This window comes from Aythya marila (genome assembly GCF_965140915.1).
Source record: "Aythya marila genome assembly, chromosome: 4".
Lineage (NCBI taxonomy): Eukaryota > Metazoa > Chordata > Aves > Anseriformes > Anatidae > Aythya > Aythya marila.
In genome coordinates this window covers 64,769,520-64,792,637 of record NC_139045.1, presented here as the reverse complement: position 1 = coordinate 64,792,637, position 23,118 = coordinate 64,769,520, and the positions used below count along the sequence as shown (strand labels likewise).

General features: G+C 37.8%; 1 protein-coding gene across 1 annotated transcript in view; it reads left to right on the top strand.

Moving 5' to 3' along the window:
* PPP2R2C (protein phosphatase 2 regulatory subunit Bgamma) overlaps positions 1-23,118 on the top strand; it is a gene marked incomplete at both ends in the record, with an annotated part of 129,711 nt that overhangs the window by 16,893 nt on the left and 89,700 nt on the right. The window contains 3 exon segments of the mRNA XM_082758679.1: positions 22,208-22,217; positions 22,219-22,285; positions 22,287-22,359. Coding sequence (XP_082614805.1) covers positions 22,208-22,217; positions 22,219-22,285; positions 22,287-22,359 — 150 coding nt within the window.

Here is a 23,118-nt window from a genome sequence, read left to right as displayed (position 1 = left end):
TGCACAAAGGGCCTCTCATCATTTATTTTTTTCCAGTAATGAAGATTGAAAGGTAGGTTTTCTTCAGTTCTCAAATGAAGAAAAAAAAAAAAAAAAAAAAGAGAGAAAAAAAAAAAGAGAAAAACTGTGATCCCCATAGGTCCCACAGGAAAATCTCTGGTAGATCTGAGCACCAGGTCCAGGGGCTATATTACAGTCCTTATGCACACAATAGATTCTACCTAATATTCCAGCCAGAAGTAGAGGGAAAATTCCAGCTTGGGTAGGGTAGCAGGATATGAGTTCATCCTAAAAATAACATGTGCTTTCTGTCATGAAAGAGCTTTCAGTTTTAATTGGACTAATCTCTGGAACATACATCAGTCGTCAGTGGGGAAATTGCTTTCTTTTTCATTCCATGAACTACTTCCCCAGACACTTAAAATTGTCATATGTTTAAGAATTATCCCATATGATTAAAGTGCCTCTTGAAGTGCTTGAGATACATAGGTCAACATAGACTGCAGGGCAGGTTTAAGAACAATAGTTAAGTTGTGGGGAGGAAATCCAGAGGATGTAAGCGAAGGAACGGCTCTTTGAAGCATTTAACATACTAGGTGCTTGTTCTTGATTGCTTAAGGATCATTTTTGAAGCAAATGTAGGTTACCTTCAAATTATGAAATAATATTGCATTTGAGGTAGGATAAAGGCAGTAAAGGCTTTGGGGAAGGATGGATTATTAGAAACTATCCCCAAATATTTTGGAGTGTTTGAGTTCTTTTCTATGTCTGGAGAGAAAATAATTGGTGATATCCATGCATTGTTACTGGAATATGTAGATTATCCATTTATCACGGTCTTTTTTGGGCAGCTTTTTGATATTTTGAGAGAGGTTTAGGTCATGTGTGAAACCTAAGGTCATCAGTGTTCCCCAGTGATGTTAGCTCTTTCTTTTGGATTTCCTTAGTATTTTTCACATGAAGAAAAGGGACAGATTTACAAAAATTCCTGTTAGAAGAATTGCTACTAGGAGGAAAATTAACTCTATCCTAACTGACACCAGGACACTGTCTCATTTGTCTCGGGAGCAAAACTATAATTTTTCCTCAAAATATTTTTTCCCCATTTCTAATATTTTAACTAGTCTAGGCAGAGCTGTGCTTGCTTAACTGTTTACCATTGTGGACAATTCTTTGTGATCATAGTAATCTTATCTAGTTACATTTTATCACCTGTGTTAGAACTTCTGAAATATTGAAAATATAGTTCAGTCATATGTATTTTGGCATAATAAGTTTTAATGACAGCCTCGGCTGACACTTCCCATGAAGTAGCAACCTGGAAGGTGAACAGAACACCCACCTGTAGTGCTCAGGACACTATTAATCATTGTCCTGTGGTTTTGAGCCAACTCACTATGTCTAACCTTAACAGTTAAACATTGGATATATAAAATATGGCACTATATATGTGAACAATTGTTATTATTTTTCTTGGAGATACCTCATCCTGACCAGATTCTGCTTATAATCGTAGTCCATGGGTTGTCATAGTCCATTGCAGTTAGATAGTCAGAGTTGAGCTGTTTTGTTCCTTATTATGTTGGAAATTTGGAGCTTCAGGAAGAAAAAACAGTGCAGAGTTTTAGCAAATAAAGACATGAAAATGAGGAAAATGTTCTGTTTGGTCTCTTTGCTCAGGAAGTGAGCAATATATAAATTTGTTTTGTGCAAATAAGAAATAAAAAATCCTATTTATCTCTACGCTCACCCTTTAGCATACACCTAGCAGAAAGATTGAGTTTAAGTAATTGACTCAATAAACATTGATACATTTTTTTTTTCTAGCAAAGCTTCTCTGCCATATTTTTATCATCGTTTTCTTGGCTTGCTTCCCATGCTTTTCAGCAGCTCTGAAACATATATAAAGTGCACATTTATGGGCTTTGTCTTGTCTCTCAATTCACTTGCAAGATCAACATTGCTGTTGACCGAAGTTAAGCAAATGCAATGAAGGCTGATATGTTTCTAATTAATTATGGGAAATTGTGCCTGTCTGTGAGCATCAGTATGTATTGCACACTCCTACCAGGAAAAAAAAGGTTGGTCTTAAGCTTCCACACCTCTGTGTGTAAGCTTGACAGTATTTTCTCCAACAAGAATCATTGTGGTACTGCTGAAAGATACGCAGAGATCACTTTTGGAAGCAAACATACTTGTTTTAGTAAGGCTTCAGAGAATTGTTTTTGAAATTGTAAAACATTGCATTCATCACCACACTCAAAAGAATGATTTATTCATATACTTTGGACAGGGTTGTTTTGTCTCTTCTTCTCTCTAACGGATTGCGTTTTGTTAGATAGAAATCATTTGTATGTGTCACACTGAAAACTGGTGGCTGAAAACTTGTCTAAGCTGAAAAAAACGAGGATAGTGGAAGGTTTTACTCTTTTTTTTTTTTTTTTTCTTCTTTAATAGTTGTCTTATTTAGGGCTTGTTTTTGTGGTAACCATATTTAGATTAATGTGGAATTAAATAAAATGCATATAAGGAATGAATGGGACGTGAAAAGGAAAAGAACTGTTTCTCTCTTATGGTCTCTGTAAAGGAAACATGAAGAACAGACTAAGAAACTTGCCATTTTGAAAGGGAGGGAGAGGGGACAGAGTTACCAATGACACATACTTGTTCACGTTTGGGTTGAGAGATTAATCTAAACATGATTTCCTTATTTATTTTATTTTATTTAGGCTGTGTATCTAGTAAAGTTGATTCTTAATGGTCACATCCCAGCTTGCTGTCTAGGTAACTGGCAAGAGCAACATCAACTCATGAACCAAAGAATCCAGCTTGCAGTCCAAGCAGACAAATGGAGCTCCACAGAAGATGTGAAAGTAACCCAAATGTTTCAGTAGGAAATGGGGGTTCTTCACTACACCCCAAAATGTATTAGTTTCTCTTTTTCTTCACTTGTAATGTGGAATGTGCTGGCTGACAGCACTGGAAATTAAGTCCTCTATTTCTCCACAGGAGAGGTATAGCAAGGGCAGCAGCAATGCAAGCTTCCCCACATTGTCCTGCCAATGTTCCTCAACCCAGTTCTGAAGAGGTCACTTCTGGAGGTGAGTGGGTGGATGAGTCTCTGTCCACGCAGTTATTGCTGCCAGGCAGTGGTTCTTGCAGGACAGGCTGTTGGACGGAGACTGCCCCCGTGTCTTGAATGATCCACCAGTCTTTAACAGATAATCACTTCATGTATGGTAAAACAACGTGGGCTGGATTCATTGAGGTTGCATTATTCTGCTTGACTGCTGTCACATTTTGGTATTTCTTTGTGGTTGGACGGCACCCTTATATTTTTTTCTTTTTCTTTTTGCACTGTTTTGTTTTCAGAGGTTTTGTCAATGCTTTATGTACACGTCTATGAAGTAGCATGCGAATAACTGAATGCAGTCTGGTTGTAAATGTGATGCAGAAGAACGGTTACTGATGGCAGCCGTGTATGCGAGGGGGGCTCTAGAGCACTAGACCAGGAGGCATGCTTTGAAATGCACCAAAAATTGATAAGAAAGTGAATGTTGGTTTCCAGTATCTAAATTAACTATTAGGTTTCTGTTGTAAAGCCATATCTTAACATTTTCTCTTTTCATAATCACTGTGTAATTTAGATATTAGCACCCATTAAGCTGGTAAACTAATGCTCTTTTTTAGATTATTTTTCAACTAATGAAATCTGTCTATCTAGTTAGACGTGCAACATCCTACATGTATGCTATATGAAAGTATTGGGTATATGTTGCGGTTGCAGTATTGTTGTCATCTAAAACAGAAGATATGTGATAGATAATGCGAGAAGTAATATGACTGATAGGAGTTTTCAGAATAAAAATAATGTGTGCTTATATGCGTGACAAATGAATTTTCATGTACGTTCCTGTATTTATTTAAGTGCTACATACTTCAAACACTGTGAGTATTATTCTGTTTTCAGTCAAATTTAAATCTTTTAAATATACAAATGTAATACAGAAAATGGGAACAAAAGCTTAGTAAGGCTGTTAGGCTATGGCGAATCACTTCTGCAGCTTCAGATGTTTTGTGAAGGATTTGTAACAACTTCATTATCTTTTATAGTTGAAGCCTGCAGGTCTGTTTAACTCTGCTTGTACAGTTGTTTGTAAACAGGTAGGATAACAGTAGAGCATACTACAATTCAAATTTAGCATTAATACTGTTTCCACAAGATAGAAGTTAAGAAGTTAATTCATAAGAAGTTAATTTTCCTGCCTAGGTAGGTTTCAGAGTATTGTTCATTACATGTACAGCTAAAGCAATTTTTAATTTTTTTTTTTTTTTTTTTTTTTTTTGTCATGGTACAAGTGATATAGGATTTGGTTCATAATCAAAATCAGCAGTGGCATCCTGTTGCAAAGTAATTTATGACTGATCCATAAATTCAGTTTAAGTGAAAGAAGAGCTTCAGGATCCTTGTCATGACAATCAGTGGCATTAGGTAGTATAATATTAGGCATATTTGCTAATAAGTCAGCTTATTTAGTGTTTTTATGGTGCTAATAAATCACTGTGGAATTTATTATTCAGCTCTTTCAAATGCAGTGCAGATTGCAGTCTTCTCACTGTCACTGCCAAAGCCATAGTGAGGCAGGCTGGCCTCCCACTCTCTTCTGTAGACCAAGTCCAGAATTCAGCTCAAACCTACCACTAGGCCACACAGACCTTTGAAGATAACTATACAACTTATCACCATTAAATCTTTTTTACAGTAGACTGTATTTTAAATTCAAGTACAAAAATACAGTCAAATCATCATCAGTACAAACACAGAGGTGTGGAAAAGGAGATAATTTTCTCACATTGCATTTTATTCATACTGCATTTGTCTTTCTGTTTCTTCATGTGTTACCTTCAAATTCTAATTAATACAGAGCCTGATATTAGTATGCATTTATCTTGAATAATGGTGATGTAAAGCAGTGTGCTTGTAAAACACGGTATTACCCAGAGCATAAATAAATAAGATAATCCTTATAACCTTGATCCTGGAGTCAACTGTATAAGCAATTCTGTTGACTCCAGTAGGACTGGTCACATGAGAAAAGACATCAGCATTATGTTCATAGCTACAGGGTGCTATTTCAAGAGCTTCAATTTTATCATCTTTTCTTTAACTCCAGTTATATCCTAATGATTTTACAGCCTTACTGATTAAGTCCAAGGACTGGGAGCACAGCGAAATAAACCAGTCCTTGGAGAATGTATATCAATGTCTTGACTGAACCACTGAACCACAGTGAGTTGGCTCAAAGGCTTCATGTTCAATTCACAAACTAGTTTTTCTTCCAGACCACTAGATAACAAGAGAATTGGAGGGACATGCCTAGAATTTTGTGTCAAGTGTCAGAGGCAGAAGTTGCAAAGAAGGGATAAGTAACTGTTCAGGTTCACATTGAATAATGTGTGGACTGTGCATGGCCACAGGTGGGAAAACTCCTTGCTAAAACTTTGTTTTCTGTCTATGAAGATAATAGAGATCTGTATTTATATGCCAGTGATCTGGAATGGGCTTCACACGTGCCTGGTCTGCTGGAGGTGGCTGTAGAAAAGCATTTCCATCACAGGTTTGAAGCTGGTGTGGAGACATCAGGTAGTGTGTGGTCTTCTGGAAGTAGCTATGTAATGTTAGATTGTTCAAAAGCAAGTGTTTATTTGGTGTACTTAGCAATGTTTCATGTGTCAACATTGGACTTCTAAACATAAATGATTGAGACACAGCAGAAGGAAATTCCTTATAATCTCAAAGCTAAGGCACTGGAGTCCGTAAGCAAAAGGAAGACCAAAGAACCAAAGCTATCCGATCTGAAAGCTCATTACTCAGGTTTCAGGCTCTGCAGCTGGTTTCATTGATATACCATGTACTTATCATGGGCTCCAAGTATGACATCATTTAGTATTACTGTAGTTATAGGAATAAATTTGTCACTTGTCTTCCCAGGTTTCAGGGAGGGTTAAGTTTGCACCCATTTCCATCCATTCATCTCTAGGTTGGCAGTTTAAGTCCAGCCAACTTTGTTGGTGACTCAGTTTGTTAGTTAGCACCCATATAGGAGTGTATTTGAAGAATGTTGATTTATATATTTATTTAGTTCATAGTAGTCTGCAGTGTTACTATGGCATTTGTAAGGGTTCAAGTGTTTGCTTGCATGCAACTCATTGTAGGATCAACCAACGCTGTGAGTTCTCAAGGGCAGGAAATGCATTCTTGTGTTTGTACGCCCCAATCCTGCCTGAGACTTTTGAATACTCTGTAATACAGATAATACGGACGTATGTATTTGTAACATCTCTGTGCAAGGGGAGCAAACAAGGTAACAATCCACCAAAACCCACAATAACTATTTAACCCATTTAATTCTTTTCTCTTGAGCACCTGAGAAATTAAGACCCATGGAAATTGCTTTTGAGAGTGTCACTGTTATCTTGTAGCAGAGTAGTTGAACTCAGACACTGAAGCAGGGACAAAATACTACAAACACAGTATGATGTATGCAAGTAAAAATAAAAAGGTGATACAGAATATGTATCTTCTTCCAGTGTCATCTTGCTGTAAACATAGAGATACCTGTCTCATCCTCTGCACTCCATAAAAACCTAGCTTACAAATCAGAATTGAATTTGATCTGCACTTTAATGGATCCTGTGCCAAGATGCTATGGACCTTTGTGGACATTCTTTTGCTTGGTCAGATGCTTTAGGCTCTCCTAGTGAGATGTGGTCAATTAGGAACTGTGCTCTTTTTTGTGATACATATGAGTGTGCTTCAAGAAAAAGAAAACTTCAAACTTTTTTTTTTTTAAAGGACAGATTAATAAGTACTTTAATAAAAATTGAAGGATTGATTAAAATTTATCTGTAATGAAAAAAGAAATCCAAGGAAATCCTGAAGAAAGATGACCAAATTTGAGATGTGAGTTGGAATTTTAGGGCAAAGATGGCTGGAATTTATGGAGTTCACGGTAGCATTGTCTACCAGTGCCAATCTGTGGATATTTATGTGCAGTGCTGAATGACACAGTGACATCTGTATTGCTCTGTGGTTTGCCAAAGAGGGGGGAGGCGGGAGGCTTATTTTCCTAATTAAGTAGGAGAGAATGATAGCTGTTTTCTGAAAATTTGTGACCAGGGCTGGGAGGACAAGGTACTGTTTGTTTTCTAGGATAGGAGCAGTTGAGTGAAATTCTGAACAAATGCATTGATTCTGGATACCAGTTGCTGTTTGGAAAACTCCACCGTGTTTCTGTCAGCAGCATCTACACCAGCCTTGTAACTCATGGAGTCTCAGTGTTAGCTCAGTAAGGAGTTACAGGCTTCCAGGAGGTACCTTTCATTAAAGGAATGTCTTGAAAATAATTTGAACATCTGTTTGGGAGCATTTGATTCAAGATTGTGTGCTGCTGCAGTCCTGCCCAGTGGCTGCAGAAGGTAGAGAGAATATCTTGTGGCCTGTGTACTTCTCCTGTCATAGTTACACAGCTGGAGGTGTAGTGGCTGTGGCAACTGCACTATGAACTTGGTGACTCTACACAAGGTAGAAGAAGCTGGAAGAAAAATCGAGTTATGCCTTGCCTGCAAATAATAACATTTTTCAATCCACAGTGCTGCTGGTTGCATGCTGGTGGGGATCATTATTTTCTAGTGTTTCCCTCATGATGGTATTTTTCTTCCTTAGTCTTCATGCTGTCGTGCTTGTGCTGTTAGCTGAGTTATATATGGTCTGTGTGTTTCTGGTCTGCTTGTAGATGAGGCTGTGTGTAGAGACCTGTTCCGCTCATTGACCCTAGTCATTGACATCTTTTCACAAGAACAGGAAATTAATGAATAAAACATTATTGTTTTAATATTAGATACAGAGGAAGTCTTCCCTGTTTACAGGATTGGTTTTGTAGTATCAGTGAACTGAGTTTATTCATGTTAATTTTAAAGCTATGTGCAAATGTTGAAGCTTGCTGTTTCTGGTAGCTAGATGGGGAACTGCTTGGTAATGGGAGTGAAGGAATGGTTATCATCACCAAAAAACAAATCACAGTAAAACAAAAGAAGAAACAACAAGGAAACCCTCTCCCATGCTGGAAAATTTTGTAAACTGTGCCAGCTATCTGATAAATTTCTCCCCTGACCGAGGCTTCACAGTTTAGATTAGTTGTGGTATTAGTTGTCAGTTTAGATTAGCTGTCTTTTGTTGCAGGCGATGCAGCAAAGCAAGATCTCCAGTTCTCCACAATGCTGTATTTCATCTGGGCAGTAAATTAGGTCTTTTTTTTATTTTTATTTTTTTATTTTTTTTCCCTCTTTTCTTTCTTTCCATGAACCAAATAAACTTTAAATCTGAACTGAGTATTTGGAAACAGGGAAAAACAAACAAACACCACTGTTGTTGCTCATTTTCACAGGGTCCAGTGCTGTGCTTGAAGGCACAGAGAGCTGTGGTATGAAAGCAAACATCTCACTGGAGTCAGTGTTAGTAATGTCAGCTGAGCGAAGACTTCTGGGCTATGTCCAAGACTGAGTGTGATCTAAATGTTACTTAAAAATGTGTAATGGAGAGTGGGATGGAGGCAGAGAGGAGTAGTGGGATGGGGAAGGAAGATGAGGTTGTAGCAGTAAAATGGGAGGGTGTATTCACTTAGGATCATTGCCTTACTCCTCAAACAGGTCCCATAAAGGCAGAAAAAGTCACACCAGGAGCATACACAAACATGCTGGTAGGAATAGCAAAGAAGGAAGGATCCCTATGAGTATTCTTAAGAAAGCACAACATGCAGACAAGCCTGATGGTACGTACTGTGTCTGGTCTGACCCAGAAAAAACAGCTGTTGCTCTTCTCTACAAGCTGATGCCTTCAAGGGGGCATGTTACACAAGAACAAAATTGTCAGGATGGGAATGGGTAAATGTAACAGGGCAGGCTAAGCCAATGAAGCTAATTTTGCCATATTTTATAAATGTATATATATAAAATATATTGCAAGAAATATACGTGTATTTTTGCTTTTCTCTGATTGGAATAAGGTTTTGCATTTCATTTTAAGTGTTTTCTCCTTGATCTGTCTCTTTCAAATAGAGCATGCTTTTCAGGGCAGCAGCATGTTCTGTTATTGAAAGAGGCTGCTCGGCCATGCATCCCTTATTCTGAATGCTTTAGGATAGTTATAGGGTTTCTGCAGAAATAAGTAAATAGATCTTTAGCAGCAATTTTGAAGATAAGAGCTTAGTGTGCACACCTCTCCTGTGTATATTTGACTTCTTTTTTTTTTTTTCTTTTTCTTTTTTTTTTTTTTTTTTTTTTCTTTTCCAATAGGCCTTTCTTAGATAAAGCTTTTCATTATAGGTAACCTGTAGTACATGGTAACATTGACCTGTGGCACTCACCATACTAGTCAGCATACAAAAGATAAATTCATTTATCTGTTCAGTTTTCTCTTTCTCCTCTTTTTATGAGGACTCTCTTTCTCTCTTCTGGTGAAGTCTTCCTATCTTGAAGACTCCACAGCAGGTAAAGTCAGAATAGTAAAGTCTTAAATCTTGCTTGTGGTAGATTCTACTGTTTTTCAGAGTTGGAAAGGGCTTGGTAGTACCTCAGTGCGATTTTTTTTCCCTGCTGCTCTTGCTGGCAGATGGTCCTGTAGGGACTTTTGCCAGCAAGTGCAAGTCAGAATAGCCTCTAGGTGCGGCTGCCCCAGTGGCGATATCGGGCAGCCTTTCCTTGGTGCTGAGCTCAGAAGCAGCCCACTAGCCAGCCTATTATTTTCAGAGGTATCTCTTATTTTTCTTTCAGTAATCACAGTAGCTGCAAAGGAGGGGATTTAGCTCCCCATGGGAGTTGTGGAATGTAGCAAACTATGAATGTAAATGATCATTACAAAATAAATGACTGGAAGAGGGAGCTTTCAGTCTTAACGCCTCTCCGAAACTGCAGAGGTACCTTTTAAAAAATAAGATTTAACATTAAATTTCTGTTCAAAACAAATATTCCTTCTGAAATATAAACTTAATTAATTAAGAGTTTTGTGGCTTGGAATAATGTTCATGATGCCTGTGAATGCTGCTCTACTATTACTGCTCTGATAGTTCTGTTTGTAACTACCAACAACTTTTAAATAATTAAAGAATTGTGTAAAATATTGGAATTTTATTTTGTTGATGAGAATTCCACTTCTTATGTCAGATTCTTTTTGAACTGATTTTTTTCATTCTTCTGTAGTTTGCTCCAAATCCTCCCCTGAACACTTGCCAGTCTGACCTCTAGTACTGTGGATTAAAAAAATCGCAGAACTCCAGATGGTCCACTTCATGTAATGAGGGCACCTTTATTTGACAGGGATTTAAGTATGAAACCACTCATGTGAGTTAAAAATCCAACAAAGAAAATAAACCATCTTAATCAGCAGTCCTTAAAAATTATGTATGCAGCTTCAGACATCTGTGAGTTGTAGCACAGCGCTGGATTTCAAAGACCTTTAAAGACTTCCCAATTTTTTTTCACAGGCTATCAGAGAGATGTCAGAGCTATCTAAGGCTGATTAAATATCACAGAAGACTGTGTTATGTTGGTAAATATCCCATATTTTCTGATCTCTTTTCTAATTACTATAGTAGCATGGCATTTTTTTTGCAGCTATGCAGAAGTGGGTTTTGGTGTTGTCAGTGAGTGGGTATAGAAGATGGTGTGGATAGCATCATCCCTTTTGTGCCCCTTGAGGCCTAAAGCAGATATTTTTTTGTAATCTTTTGCTGGATATCTTCCAAACTGCACTAATCTGAATTCCAGGACATCCTCCGTGCATCCTCTGGCTCTGAGAAATGCTTGATAGCAAGAGAATATTTGACAAAACTGCTGGTGAAAATACTCCCCTTTCTTCCATGTTAGGTAGTTGTGGTGGTGACTGCAAGGAGTCAGAACTGGTGGGTGCTAAACTTTTTTTTTAATGTGAAAAAGGATTTATACTTAGAAGACACCAACCATGATGGTACAACAGGAAAGCCCCTGGCTCCCTGAACAAAACCGTCCATTGACTTGAATTGTGCAGATATTTGACTGAATACGTTGTTCAGCTCTGCCATAAATCACAATCAGATGTACGTCTTGTTGTTTATTGTGCGGCAGCCCTAAGAGTCACTTGGCGCAGCTGGTTCTGTAAACACACCAGAAGGAGGTGGTTTGTGCCTGGAGGAATGTTTCTGTTAAGCAGGAGACAAGAGGCGATGCGTGGAAATATTATTAAAAAGAGGGGGGGAACGTGAGGTCACGGTGACCGTGCTGGTCAGCACAAGCAGCAGCTGTCACAAGAACCTCGCCGCCGAGGGTCTTTATGTGATGCTAATCCGTTTGTCGCAGCGCCCTGGGGACTACGGTTTGCTTTAGCTAAGCTCAGAGCTGAAGTTAGATCAAGCAGATCTTCCAGTCTATGAAAACATTCTTCATGTTGAAAATATTCTCACGTTGCCCTTAATCACCATTTTCTGGCAAATGCTGGTGAAACATAATCCTAATGCTGTAATATCTGACAGCAATTGTCTCCCTATTCACACAGCTGTGTGACAGTCTTCCTAGAGACCCTGGGACTCCAGTGATGACTCCAATAACTTAAGATAAGCTACAGAACTTTGCTGGTTAACAGCAAACTACAGAAAATGTATATTTTTTTCTAATCTCTTGCATGCTTATTCCCCCTTCAGCCATGCAGCAAAATACATAGAAAGATGCATGAGATTTCCTCAAAAATCCTCAACGTAAATATGCAGAAAGAGGCAATCATCTTATTAGGACAAACTTGGAGGACTTCAGGTGAGTGAGAGACTCCCAGACAATTTCATCTTAGTTTAAGGTGTTTAGATGAAGAAGTGGTAGTGCAGGGGTCAGGAGGGAACAAAGTGCTTTGTGAAGTGACTGACAGCAAAGAGATGAAGATCCATGCTTGTCCACGGATTCCAGGCAGATTCATTCTCATTCTCTCTCTCTGATGAGTTTCCCAACCATAATTGGTCCGTAATCTGTCTTCAGAAACGTTTATGACTCTCACCGTTATTCCTGGCTAAACTGGATTTGAGTTGAGTTCAGATTGTCTCAGCAACAGATTTCAGATGTCATTAAATAATGAACAGTCATGTATAAGAAATGCAAGAATACTCATTCCTTCTGTAATCTTGGCCAAATGAATCTTTTACTCCCTGCATGTTTTTCAAAACAGTTTTGTATGTTTGCTATTAGTGAACTATTAGGATATAGATAATGTATGAGTACTGCTGTGGAACTGAATAAAATTATATTGGGAATATGGCTGGCGTTAGTTTACTTTTAATCCATTTTTCACCTATTATTAAATGTAAAAATAAAAAATAAGGGAATTACAAGCAGTGCCATAAATCAAAGTGTGTCCTGAACTGCAGAGCAAGTCATTTTTATGAGAACAAGCCCCTGTATTTATAATAAATCAAATTCTTTATCTTTTGAGCTTCCTGATTAAAGTAATTAGTCATTTATGCTGATACAAAGCCATCAGTGAAAGCATTGCTTTATTTCACAAGTATTGAATCTTAAATTATTTTGTAAGGGTCATCGGTTATAATCAGCTAGACTTTGTAATGCAAATTTGTTGTTTTGTGGGTGGGGAAGTAGTTTCTTCTAAGCTAGGTTAATACCCTGAGTAGCTCTCCTTCTGCACTTGGGACAAACTGCCTGTAAATGGTTTGTGTCATTACCTAAGAGGTTGTTTACAGCTTGAATGTGGGAAAAAAAAGTAATTTTAAGATTGTACCATGAAAGCCAATGTAAAATGCCATGTGATATATGCCATGATAGGTGGAGTTGGGTAGGGCATTGGTATTAAGTGATGCTTAGTACTGAAAGTTTGTGAGTGCTGGTCAGGATGATGTATGTGATTTTCTCCCAGTAAGCTGCTGTGCTGCTTTCCTCTCTTTTGAGACCCCCTTTTAATACCTACCCATGCCCAGGAGCAGCTGTGGAGAGGTCTGGTTAGTGCCATTCCCGGCCCTTGGAAACTGGGGAACTGCATCTGCTTCGTACCTGCTGATGCCCGAGGGATTTAGTTTGGGATGCAAGTACTTTTTTCCCCATTCGCATAAAACAGAGGCTGTCACCAAGCTAAAATTCCTGCTCTTGGGCTATGGGAAAGCAGATGTGAAATCTGACTTCCTCCTGCTCTGCTTCAGCTGTCAGTTAAGTTAGTCTGTTGTGGGGTAGGCTGGAGCAGGCCTGACTTTCCAGTATGAAAGCATTCCTGCAGCCAGGCTCTGATAGTTGCTCCCCTATTTCCAGATACTGCTTCAGACCGATACGTACTTCACATCATTTCCACAAAACTGACCCTTAATCTAGAATAAATCCTACAATGCAGACAACAGGTTGTGATTCTGTGGTCAAGAGCAGTTCAAAAGTCTCCTGAGTTGTTTTTTGGACGTTAGCTGGGGAAGCCTATACTAACAGGTAGACTGAGTAGGATGTGCCAAGAAATTTCAGTGTAAGGCTAGCTTTTCCTCTGATGGCATTCTAGTTCTGTCAGTACTGGTCTCCCTTTTTTTTTTTTCCTATTTTTTTGGCTAAATTTTTCATTATATTTAATGAAAATATAATGAAGTTTTATATATATATTTATATATATAAATTAAATTTTCTATGCAAAACTCCAAGGATAATTCTGAATGTCAGATCCCTTAATTTCTTATTAGATTACATGCTTTCCTTAGAGTTAAAATAAGGGAAACCTTCCCATCAGTTACTTCGGCCACCTGCTGTGCAAGCTAATAATGCCATGCTAATCTAAAAGGGAGTGTCAGTCACAGGCACATTTGAATTCCAGTGTACCAGGAAGGAGACAATTAAAAGAGGGAAATTAGCTGAACTAGTGCTTTTTTTTTGTACTAATAAATTTTAAAAGCAACTGCCTGAGTAAAGTCTACAGCCAAACAAATGCATAAAGAGTGGAAAGTGTGTTTTTGAAGATGTACAGGTCTGTTTACAGAAAGTGAGTTATGTACTTGTAAACTGTAATTGTAAAATATTAATAATGAAAGGTTACTATAGGTGTTTTATTTATTTATTTATTTATTTTTTTAGATAATACTTCTGTGAGTAATGCTATTGAAGTCAAATTTGTTTTAGTAGAGCTTGTGGAGAAACAAGTAATAACATCTAGCGTGTGAATTTGAGAGGTTCAGATTAGAAAGGAGAAGGGTGGTTGTGACTGGGAGTAGGCAGATGTGAGATCTGGAGTATTTTTTTCTTTTGTTAATAGTGAAGCACCGAGCTATTTCACAACGAAGCTTAAATGTGCATTAGGGAAAGCCTTTACATATGCTAGGACAAAGAAAATAGGTATTTTTCAGAGATTTTGTGTTTCTAAGTACTGCTGCATTGTCCATATATATATATATATATATATATATATATATATATATATAAAGAGAGAGAGAGAGAAAGAGAAAAGCATCAGGCTACAAGAAGTCCTCTAAAGAGATGAACATTGTCATTTGAAAAGAAAATAGGTACTCATGACTGTTTACCACCTGGGTATTAATGCAGCCAATTACTGTGTCTTGCCTTTCAAACATTATTATGTTACAGCAAGAAAAGAGCCAATATTGTATTTTATATGACCTTTCTAATGCTGTATATACACATATAGATTTGTGTTATTTGTCTCTTTGATTCACCAAATGTTTCTTATTTGTGGCTCAAGGCATTTATTTATTGCAAGGCTTCAAGCTGCGGTAAGCAAGGTCATAGATTAAGAATTGATTTCCACAGTTGCTCTAGCATACAAACTAAATTTCTCTTGGTTGGTTATAAAAACTACAGCTGAGCATAAATTCAGCTTTTCTACATTGTCTTGGAAATTAATGCTAAAGCAAATGAGAAAATACTATAAGTATGTACTGCATGCTTTAATTTAGACCTTCAGCTAAAACCTAAGGAAAGCAAATTGTTTTTATGCTGCAGGCTTCTAAGTGAAACCATGTTATTACTGATCTGAAGCTTTTTTTTTTTCTTTTTAACTTGTTCTTTTTTGTTTGTTTATTTGTTATTTCATTGTTTCGCTTATTTTGTTAACAGGTCTTCTGTACAGTTCTTGGAAAATCATGTTTTTATCAATGTGTTGATTAGTTCTTTCTTTTTGATACATGCTCCTGGAGTTATTGCTAATTATAATAAGAAAGTGGATGGAAGAAGAAGAAGACAGAATATAGTTTCTGTCATGTAGAAATAGACAGTCCTGTTGGAAATAGAGAAATCCTACTATTTTATTATCTTTCACTCAAATTTAATACACCGTGTCTTGTGTACTGAAGGAGCATTTAGACTCTAAACTGAAAATCCCCCCAAATCAAGGTGGTGGTGTTTGTGTGTTGTTAGTTGATTTTTTTGTTTTGTTTTTCTCCTTTTGTAAGGTATGCTTTGTGTTGGTAATGACAGTAGAGTGACACTGTGTGCCATGATCAATTTGTGTAATAGACAAAGATGTATAACTCCTCCATGTATCTTTGATGCAATGCAGTCTCCTAGTAAATATAACATAAATTTTAAGGTACAAAAATTGTCTTCTTAGACCCATCATGAAAGAAAGTATTTCTGATATAATCCCCTGCCCCTTCCCTCCATGTTTGTGTTAGTACAGCTGAGTTAGCAAAAGTCACAATATGTAGTGTATGTGTTCAGCTTGTAATCTAGTCAACTTCATCAGGTGGTTTTACAAATATCAGTTTCACCTCTAAGTGTCAGAATTACTGTTTCTGCCATTAGCAGAGGAACCAAATTGTGAAGTTTTTTCTGTAAGATGCAGAGTGATAAGTTTGCTTGATGGCAGTTGCTGGTTTGTAGTGCACAGTTTGTACTGCAGCATTCTGTTGCAGAGATGTAACTTGAAACAGAAAATGAACAATGAAAATACATCTCTAAAAGTGGTTAATGCTAAAGTTTTCCTCCGTTCTTTGCTCCTGTTGGTATTGTACAGACTTCAGGAACTGATGTTCTGGAGTCTTTGCATATCTTTAAGAGGATGTTTGTTCGCACTTTTTTTCTTGCATGTTTTTAAAAGCAACAAGCTTTCTCAGTTACTCTATCACGCTGGACCACAAGGAAAAGAACAGCATGTTGAATGTTTCATGGTACTCTTGTTATACTAGAATAGAGGCGGAATTGCTAACCCTGGGAAACTTTAAATGCCGATGCATGAAATAACTCTCACAGAGGTCACAGTATATATGTAGAAAAAAGCACCAGAAAGTGTCTGATGAAACTAATAAAACAGTCTTGCAGGTAAAACAGGTGTGGAGTTGTTTGAAAAATATAAACTTTTTAAGAAAAAAAAAACAAAAAAACAACATGCAGAAATGAAGTACCTCAGGCTTAGAATTCACTACTTTTTCCAATTTAGAGGGCTGTTTTGGAGGAATGAGGTTCTGAAATTCATCTGTTCATACTGATTCTTATTCCCTACCAGAACTATGTTTTGCAGGATTAGAATAGACAGCTCTCCTTTCACAGCTATTTCCAGCAAGCCATTTTGTTAGCACTTGATCTTATTTTGCAAAATCTTTACTTGGGAGCTTATCTGGAGGTATTGCAAACTGAATATTTTTACCAGCATTTAAAAATGCATGTATCCATAAAGAATGGATACTTTCACTTTGACTTCCTTGAGATTTCCATATGGAGCTATCTCCAAAAATGCATGAGATTCAACTCAGCATCAATTCAACTCAGACTTTCCCTGAATAATAAAACAGTCTCACTGAAAGCCTTGTTAGATGGAATTATGATTATCAAGGCTAGTAGTCTGGAAGGTTTCTCGTTAGGGTATTGCTGCAGGACTAACTGAAGTGTGGTTATGCCTGACTGAATAAAAGATTTCCAGCCATTTTCGGAATGTTGATTTCTTTTTTTGAAAAGCACTTAAATATGTATGAAGAATCTTGGACTGATTCGTTAACTTTGAATAAATTCCTATGACAAATGAAGGAAATGAAGAGAAAGCATAAATAACTAGTTAAGCAGGACTCCTCATGTGTGGCTGGCCACCTGCAGAGGCACAGGACTAGTGCAGATGTATCTCATAAATCACTGTAGATCTACCTGAAAGTAAGTCTTGAAGGAACAGAACCCTTTCAGAAGTAGATCTGGCACTGGCCTCTGCACTGATGCAGTAGTTCAGATCTTCAGATTTTTTGTTCTTGTTTTCCTCTCCTTTTTTCTCAAAAACTAGATGGAAAAACTTGCTGATCAGTTTTACTCCTGTCCTATGATGAAGTTGGTGTAAGAACACAAAAGTGCTAGAAATCTGGTCTTCTACTACTTCGGGATTTTCCTCAACATCAGTTGTATTCCTAAAAGTTTGCAAAGTCACTCTCTGCAGTCACCGCATTCTCATGTCCTCCATGTTCCCGATGTGGAACCATTCTCCAGTGATACCTAATGCATAATACTGAAAAAAGGGTGTTTGCAACAAACAGAACAGAAAAAGACTGATAAGATGAGCTGGGAGAAGCAAGCAGTCTTGCCACCTGCGCCCTCTGCAGTAGGCTCCAGAGAGACGAGAGAATGGAGGTGAATGAGGGAAGATGAATGCTCTCCTGTGCAGACTACCTGAAAAGGCTCTCTGGGATTTATAGGTGAGAGTTGGCACTGCACACCTGGGGAAGGTCTGTCTAGCTGCAGCCTAGAAGTTGGGGCTTATTTAGGAATCTGTGATCGGCAATGTGATTTGAAAAAGTCTGCCCCAAATATGTGTTAGGACTGTGTTGGTCTTTGAGGGAACAGAGAAGTGTGCTATTGTGGTGACTTTGGTCTTCCCATCTTATTTTAATTCTGGCGTTTGTTATCTCAGCATGTGATGCAACATCTAATAAACTGTAAGATCTTTCTGACTTTAATTGGAGAACTATGTTTGCAAAGTTCCCAGAAGGCTTAAAGCATGCAAATATAAATATTCTTACCATACTTTGATTTTTGTGATGCAATTTTTATTTTTTCAAATGTTATCAAAATGTGCGTATCCTCCAAGTGTATGTCTCTGTTACTTCAGTGGGGTTTAATTCCCCCAAATCCAATATCTGCAGCCAGAGGGCTAACCAGATCACTTCAGAAAGATCAAGGGGCCACAGAAGTTTACATTATTGGAGTCAGGCAGGTCAAAAAGAGCAGAGATCACCCCCATGTGTGTGGCTGTGGGTTCCTTCAGTCTGTGGGATTGCGGGGCAAGTAGGTGAGCAGTGTGCGCCATTTTGGCAGGCCCTGGCCTGCAGCTCATGGCGTCAGGCCCTGCTCTGAGGACTGCGATTTCCAGTGGGAGCCCAGAGGTGGTTCTCCTTGCTGCTCTACACATCTCTTTGGGAATATAATGTGGCACATGTTAAAAGAGCAGTGTTGCTTCTTTAACCTCTCTCCAGAAAAAACACCATCATGCAAACAGTATTGAGTTCGGCATTCTCGACATTGTCTTCCTGCCACCTGGTGCCTTGTCCCCTCACAAGTGGTTCTGCAACCTGCATGCAGGCAGAAACTATGAACAACGTGTCTCAATGAGACTCTTTCTGAGCCTCCTTCTGTGTGTTGTTCCCTCAACACCAGCAACAGCCTCCCACTAACTGACACAGACTTCAGATTACACAATTTAAGCAAATAACTTCACAGCTTTTTTGGTTTGTTTGGTTTCTCTCATGATAGCCTTTTCCTCAAAGACCAGAAACTAGCACAGAATGATGGTTTGTTCCTGTATGGCTTTACATTTGGTGTGATGGCGGAAGATAGGGACTACTCTATGGCATTACCAAGGGAAAGGCTTTGGATGAGCAAGAAACAAATGTTGCCAAAAAACTAAACTTTGTGATGAGGGGTCCTGGTTTCAGATGCTCTATAATTTTAAAAAGTATCAAACACATTAGGGCACTCTATCTGTTTTGATACAGCTTTGGTCATACCTCATGTCTAACTGCTTCTCCGCTGTGGCATTTTTACTTTGTGATGAGGCTAACCTTAAACATTTCAGGTTCTTCTATCCCTAATAGAAGGGATAAACTCATAGCCAGCACAGCCACGCAAGAAGCAGTTCTGTGCTAACCATCACATCGCTGTGTTTACTCCTGTTGGTGTGATTACATTTGAGTGGCTCTATGGTTCTGTGCTGACACATAATTTTGCTTTCAATTTTTAATTAAAAAGTTCTTGTAGCCAGGGAACAGAACAATAGGGTTTTTCATATCCACCCCACCCCAAAGAAGGTTCAACTGTGAGTGAAATGCTATTAAAAGCAACAATTGTGTGAATGCCAATTGGGAAGAGAGCAAGCATGTAATAAAGAAGCAGTAGTCAATTTGTTTTATAAGGAATACATATAATAAATGATTTTAAAACAGTTTTTCTTCTGTTTTTGTCAGTCTCTTTTTATTTTTAATCAGATTTTCATAAGAATTATAATACTAATTTTCTAACTAGGTGATAAAGATTGATTCAAATTAATGCCTCAGTAATCTTGCACTGAAATACTAGCATTTCTTGATACTGATATCTATTTTTAATAATCAACACTTATACTTTAGTTATCATGAAATTTACTACTCTTTACACCTACAGGTTTAGATAGAGGCATATAGGTTTCATTTAGTTCATTACTATAATGCAAAATGAGACACCTCATGAGTTTTTCACAAGGAAATACGTTTTTGTTTATAGATGGATAAAGACATTAAGCTGTGTAACACCTGTGCCTAAACAGATGTTGAAGTAGGTATTTATGCTGGGCACAGGATTTTTTTCTCCATGTAAATAGGCATAAAGCCTGGATAAAAAGATAATGTTTAGGTTTTAGACATTGCCCAATGTCCTTTGATCACCAGTTACTTTACACAGAAGTAGTTTCTGTATTACTGTGCAGGACTGTAGTGTTCATCTTAAAAGCCAGCGTTGGCAATGAGATCTTAGCAGGATAAGACAACCTTTACCAAAAGGATTTATGCAAGAAAAGTTATTTAATTTGAAAGGCTGTAGTTGACTTTCTGAAATTATGTTTATTTCCTCATCTGACCTATTTATCCTGTAAAAACACTTCTAAATCCTATGACGTCTGCAGTAGCGCTTTCGTGATCATGGGAATCCAGTGTTCACTGCTTGATGCTTTTGCTTTTATAAACAAGAACTACAATCTTTAATATTCTTGTGAGTGTCCTAGATCAGCATTTGGAACATGCATATTTCAGGAGTGAATATTCAGCCAGAGCTTAACACTATAACTCACTATAACCACTGTGTTCTAGTTATTTATTTGGTAAGTATTTTCATATTTTTAAAAATGTGTGGATTTTTTTTTCCAAACTAAAATTTTTGCAATGGATACTTCACTAAAAATCAGCATTATCATGGATCCTTTCACAGTCTTCAGTCTAGCAAATTGCAGTAGCACACCTTCTGAAAAACATGACTTCATTCAGAATGACACCTTGAATCACTGAAGTGAGTTGAAGGGGAGGCACCAGCAGTATAAGATGACTACACTACCGTTTCCACTCCATGGAAAGCCTGCTCAGTGTTTTGCAGTGCCATGCATGCTCAGTTACATGGCATATACCTACACTGGCTCAAGCAGCGGAAAATCTACAAAAGCATGCAGTTGCTGAGAGATGCTTGAAGAAGTTGAAGAAGTAGAGGTCATCTGGTGTGAAGCTTCTAGGTATGCCCTTCTTTTTATCAACAAAATGACATAGTGCTTGAACAATTGATTTTCTTTTACTCGATGTCTGAATACAAATTTGCTCATAATGTTTACTGCTTTCTTGTTGATAGGAAGTTGAAGAAGCAATGAACAAAACACACAGGGCAGTTCATATTAATATGGAACTTTTTTTTTTTTTTTCCACCCTTTAAATGAAGTGCAGTGGCACGGGACAATTTGAATGTAGTCCCAATGACATGGAAAAGCAAAAGAGAAGGCCACAGACTTGCAAATAAAAATTAATTATTTACCCATTTGAAACTCGCAAGGTGACAGTCAATGCATTGCTTCATAACTAGCTTTAGGTTACCAATGGTACCTGAACTGTGTTTTATAAATAACATTATTCATATAATCAATCATCATTCATTCATCCTGTTTTATGTTCTTGGCCTCTTTGAGTTCGTGTGTGGCAGAGAGAGGCCTCTGTTCTCTTTTTGGATGGCTTTCTGTTTCTGTTTTCCTCTGTTTTATAACTAATCAGATTGCAAATCTTATACATGGGGATGAGTGCTGGAGCTTATCCTGGCTTTGCTTCGCATCACGAGCATCTGATGCGTGACAGTTCTCTGCTTGCTTCACAACTACTCCAGTAACTCCATGTTGTTTTGATTGCTTTTTGTCTCTTCCACTCAAAGACACGATGCGTGGATGTTTCCTGACTCATTAGTTGCTTTTATTTTTTTTTTTAATTCATTGAGAGTGATTTTTCTTTTATTCAAAAGGAGGAGGTAGTAAAAACTTGCCGTGTTGGAGCAGAGTAATATAAAAGCCACTAGTTACTCAAGCTTATTTAGGAAAAAGAGACTTTGATCCCTTTCTGTCTTTCTTAAATATGCCAATGGGTGGTTTTGTTCTTTTGTCCACACTTCAACTTTACACTCTTTTTTACTTTCACCTGCAAATCAAATCCATTGCTAAACTGAGATGCTTTCTCAGCCTAATTTTAAAGTGACCCTTTAAGAGCAGTCTTAAGAAAGCTGACCCCTATGATCTGTGTACCTTCAGGACATGCTGCTGTTTGCAACCTGAGTATTATTTGATCTCAATGTGTCCATGGTATGCCAGAGAAAAGCTAATCCTCTGGATGGGTAGTATATTGCTCCATTTTGCCCACTTCTGGTCATGTCAAGCCATATGAGTGAGAGCAAGGGTCTGTGCTGTGGCTTTCCCCTCAATATAGTTCTGGAATGTGGCCTGATGCAAACTCTTTATTTATAGTGTGAATGACAGTTGAATTTTCAAGTTAAAAGGAGCTCAGATGCCCACTGAGGAGACTGTATTGATATATAAAAGACGTGGGGTATTGGAAGTAAAACTAACTGACATACAGTTTTGAAATGTTGGGGACTTGAGGTAGAAATGAAATGACCACTCCTTTTTATAGCAGAAGTGGATCAATGACTTTGTTTTTATGTTTTTGTTTGAAAGATATCACTTGCTGGCTGCAGAGTGAGCCGATTCATCTTCCTTCTGGATCCTGAGCAAATCACCAGTGAGAGATCTTGTTTTTCTTCTGGGTCCTACAGACAACATGGAAGGGGAAAGCATCTACGAGGTTGATTCTGGAGATGGACTTGGAGGTAAGGATGCCTGTCACTTATTTCTGTTTTCATCCCAGATGGCTGGTTGCAGGTGAGCCCTTATGACAGTGGACTACGGAAGACACAAAAAGCAAATGTAATAAAGATGTCTACAGCTCTTTGATTGTATTGCGTCACTTTATAAGCAATGAATAAAAGTGATTTGAAAACACCTGTCTCCTAGAGAAAGTGGCACACTTAGAAGCCACATGTACAAAGTGTTGTTATTTGGAGTCTGAGATTTTCTAAAAATGATGCACACCCTAAAGATTTACAATAAAAGTAAAGGCATGTAGCCTTTTCCTCTTTCTTTGTTCCTTCTTTCTCTGTCTCTCACTTGCTGAGTAATTCTGTTCACATGCCACCTGTTTTTTTTTTTTTTTTTTTTTTTTTTTTTTTTTTTAACTGGACTGTAGAAAACTGCATGAAATGGCACTGACTGTCTTTTATATTCTAGGCACATATGTAGATGTTTCTACACCTAAAAAAAAAGTTCTTATTCTGTTTCTTACATAGCCACTAATTCTACAGGTGTCCTTGGGCAATTTAGCCATCCTCACTGCTGTGGTTTATCATTTTCACAGTAGGGTGAACAGCTTCTTGGAGGTTTTATTACATACCTGTGAAGGGATGTTTTTGTTTGTGTATAACACTGGGGAACTTTGGCAGAGTTCTCAGATTGATGACATAGCTCATGCTACTGTCTTTTCTCATCTGCTTTTAAATTCCTCATTTAACAAAGTTTATATTGAGACCAAA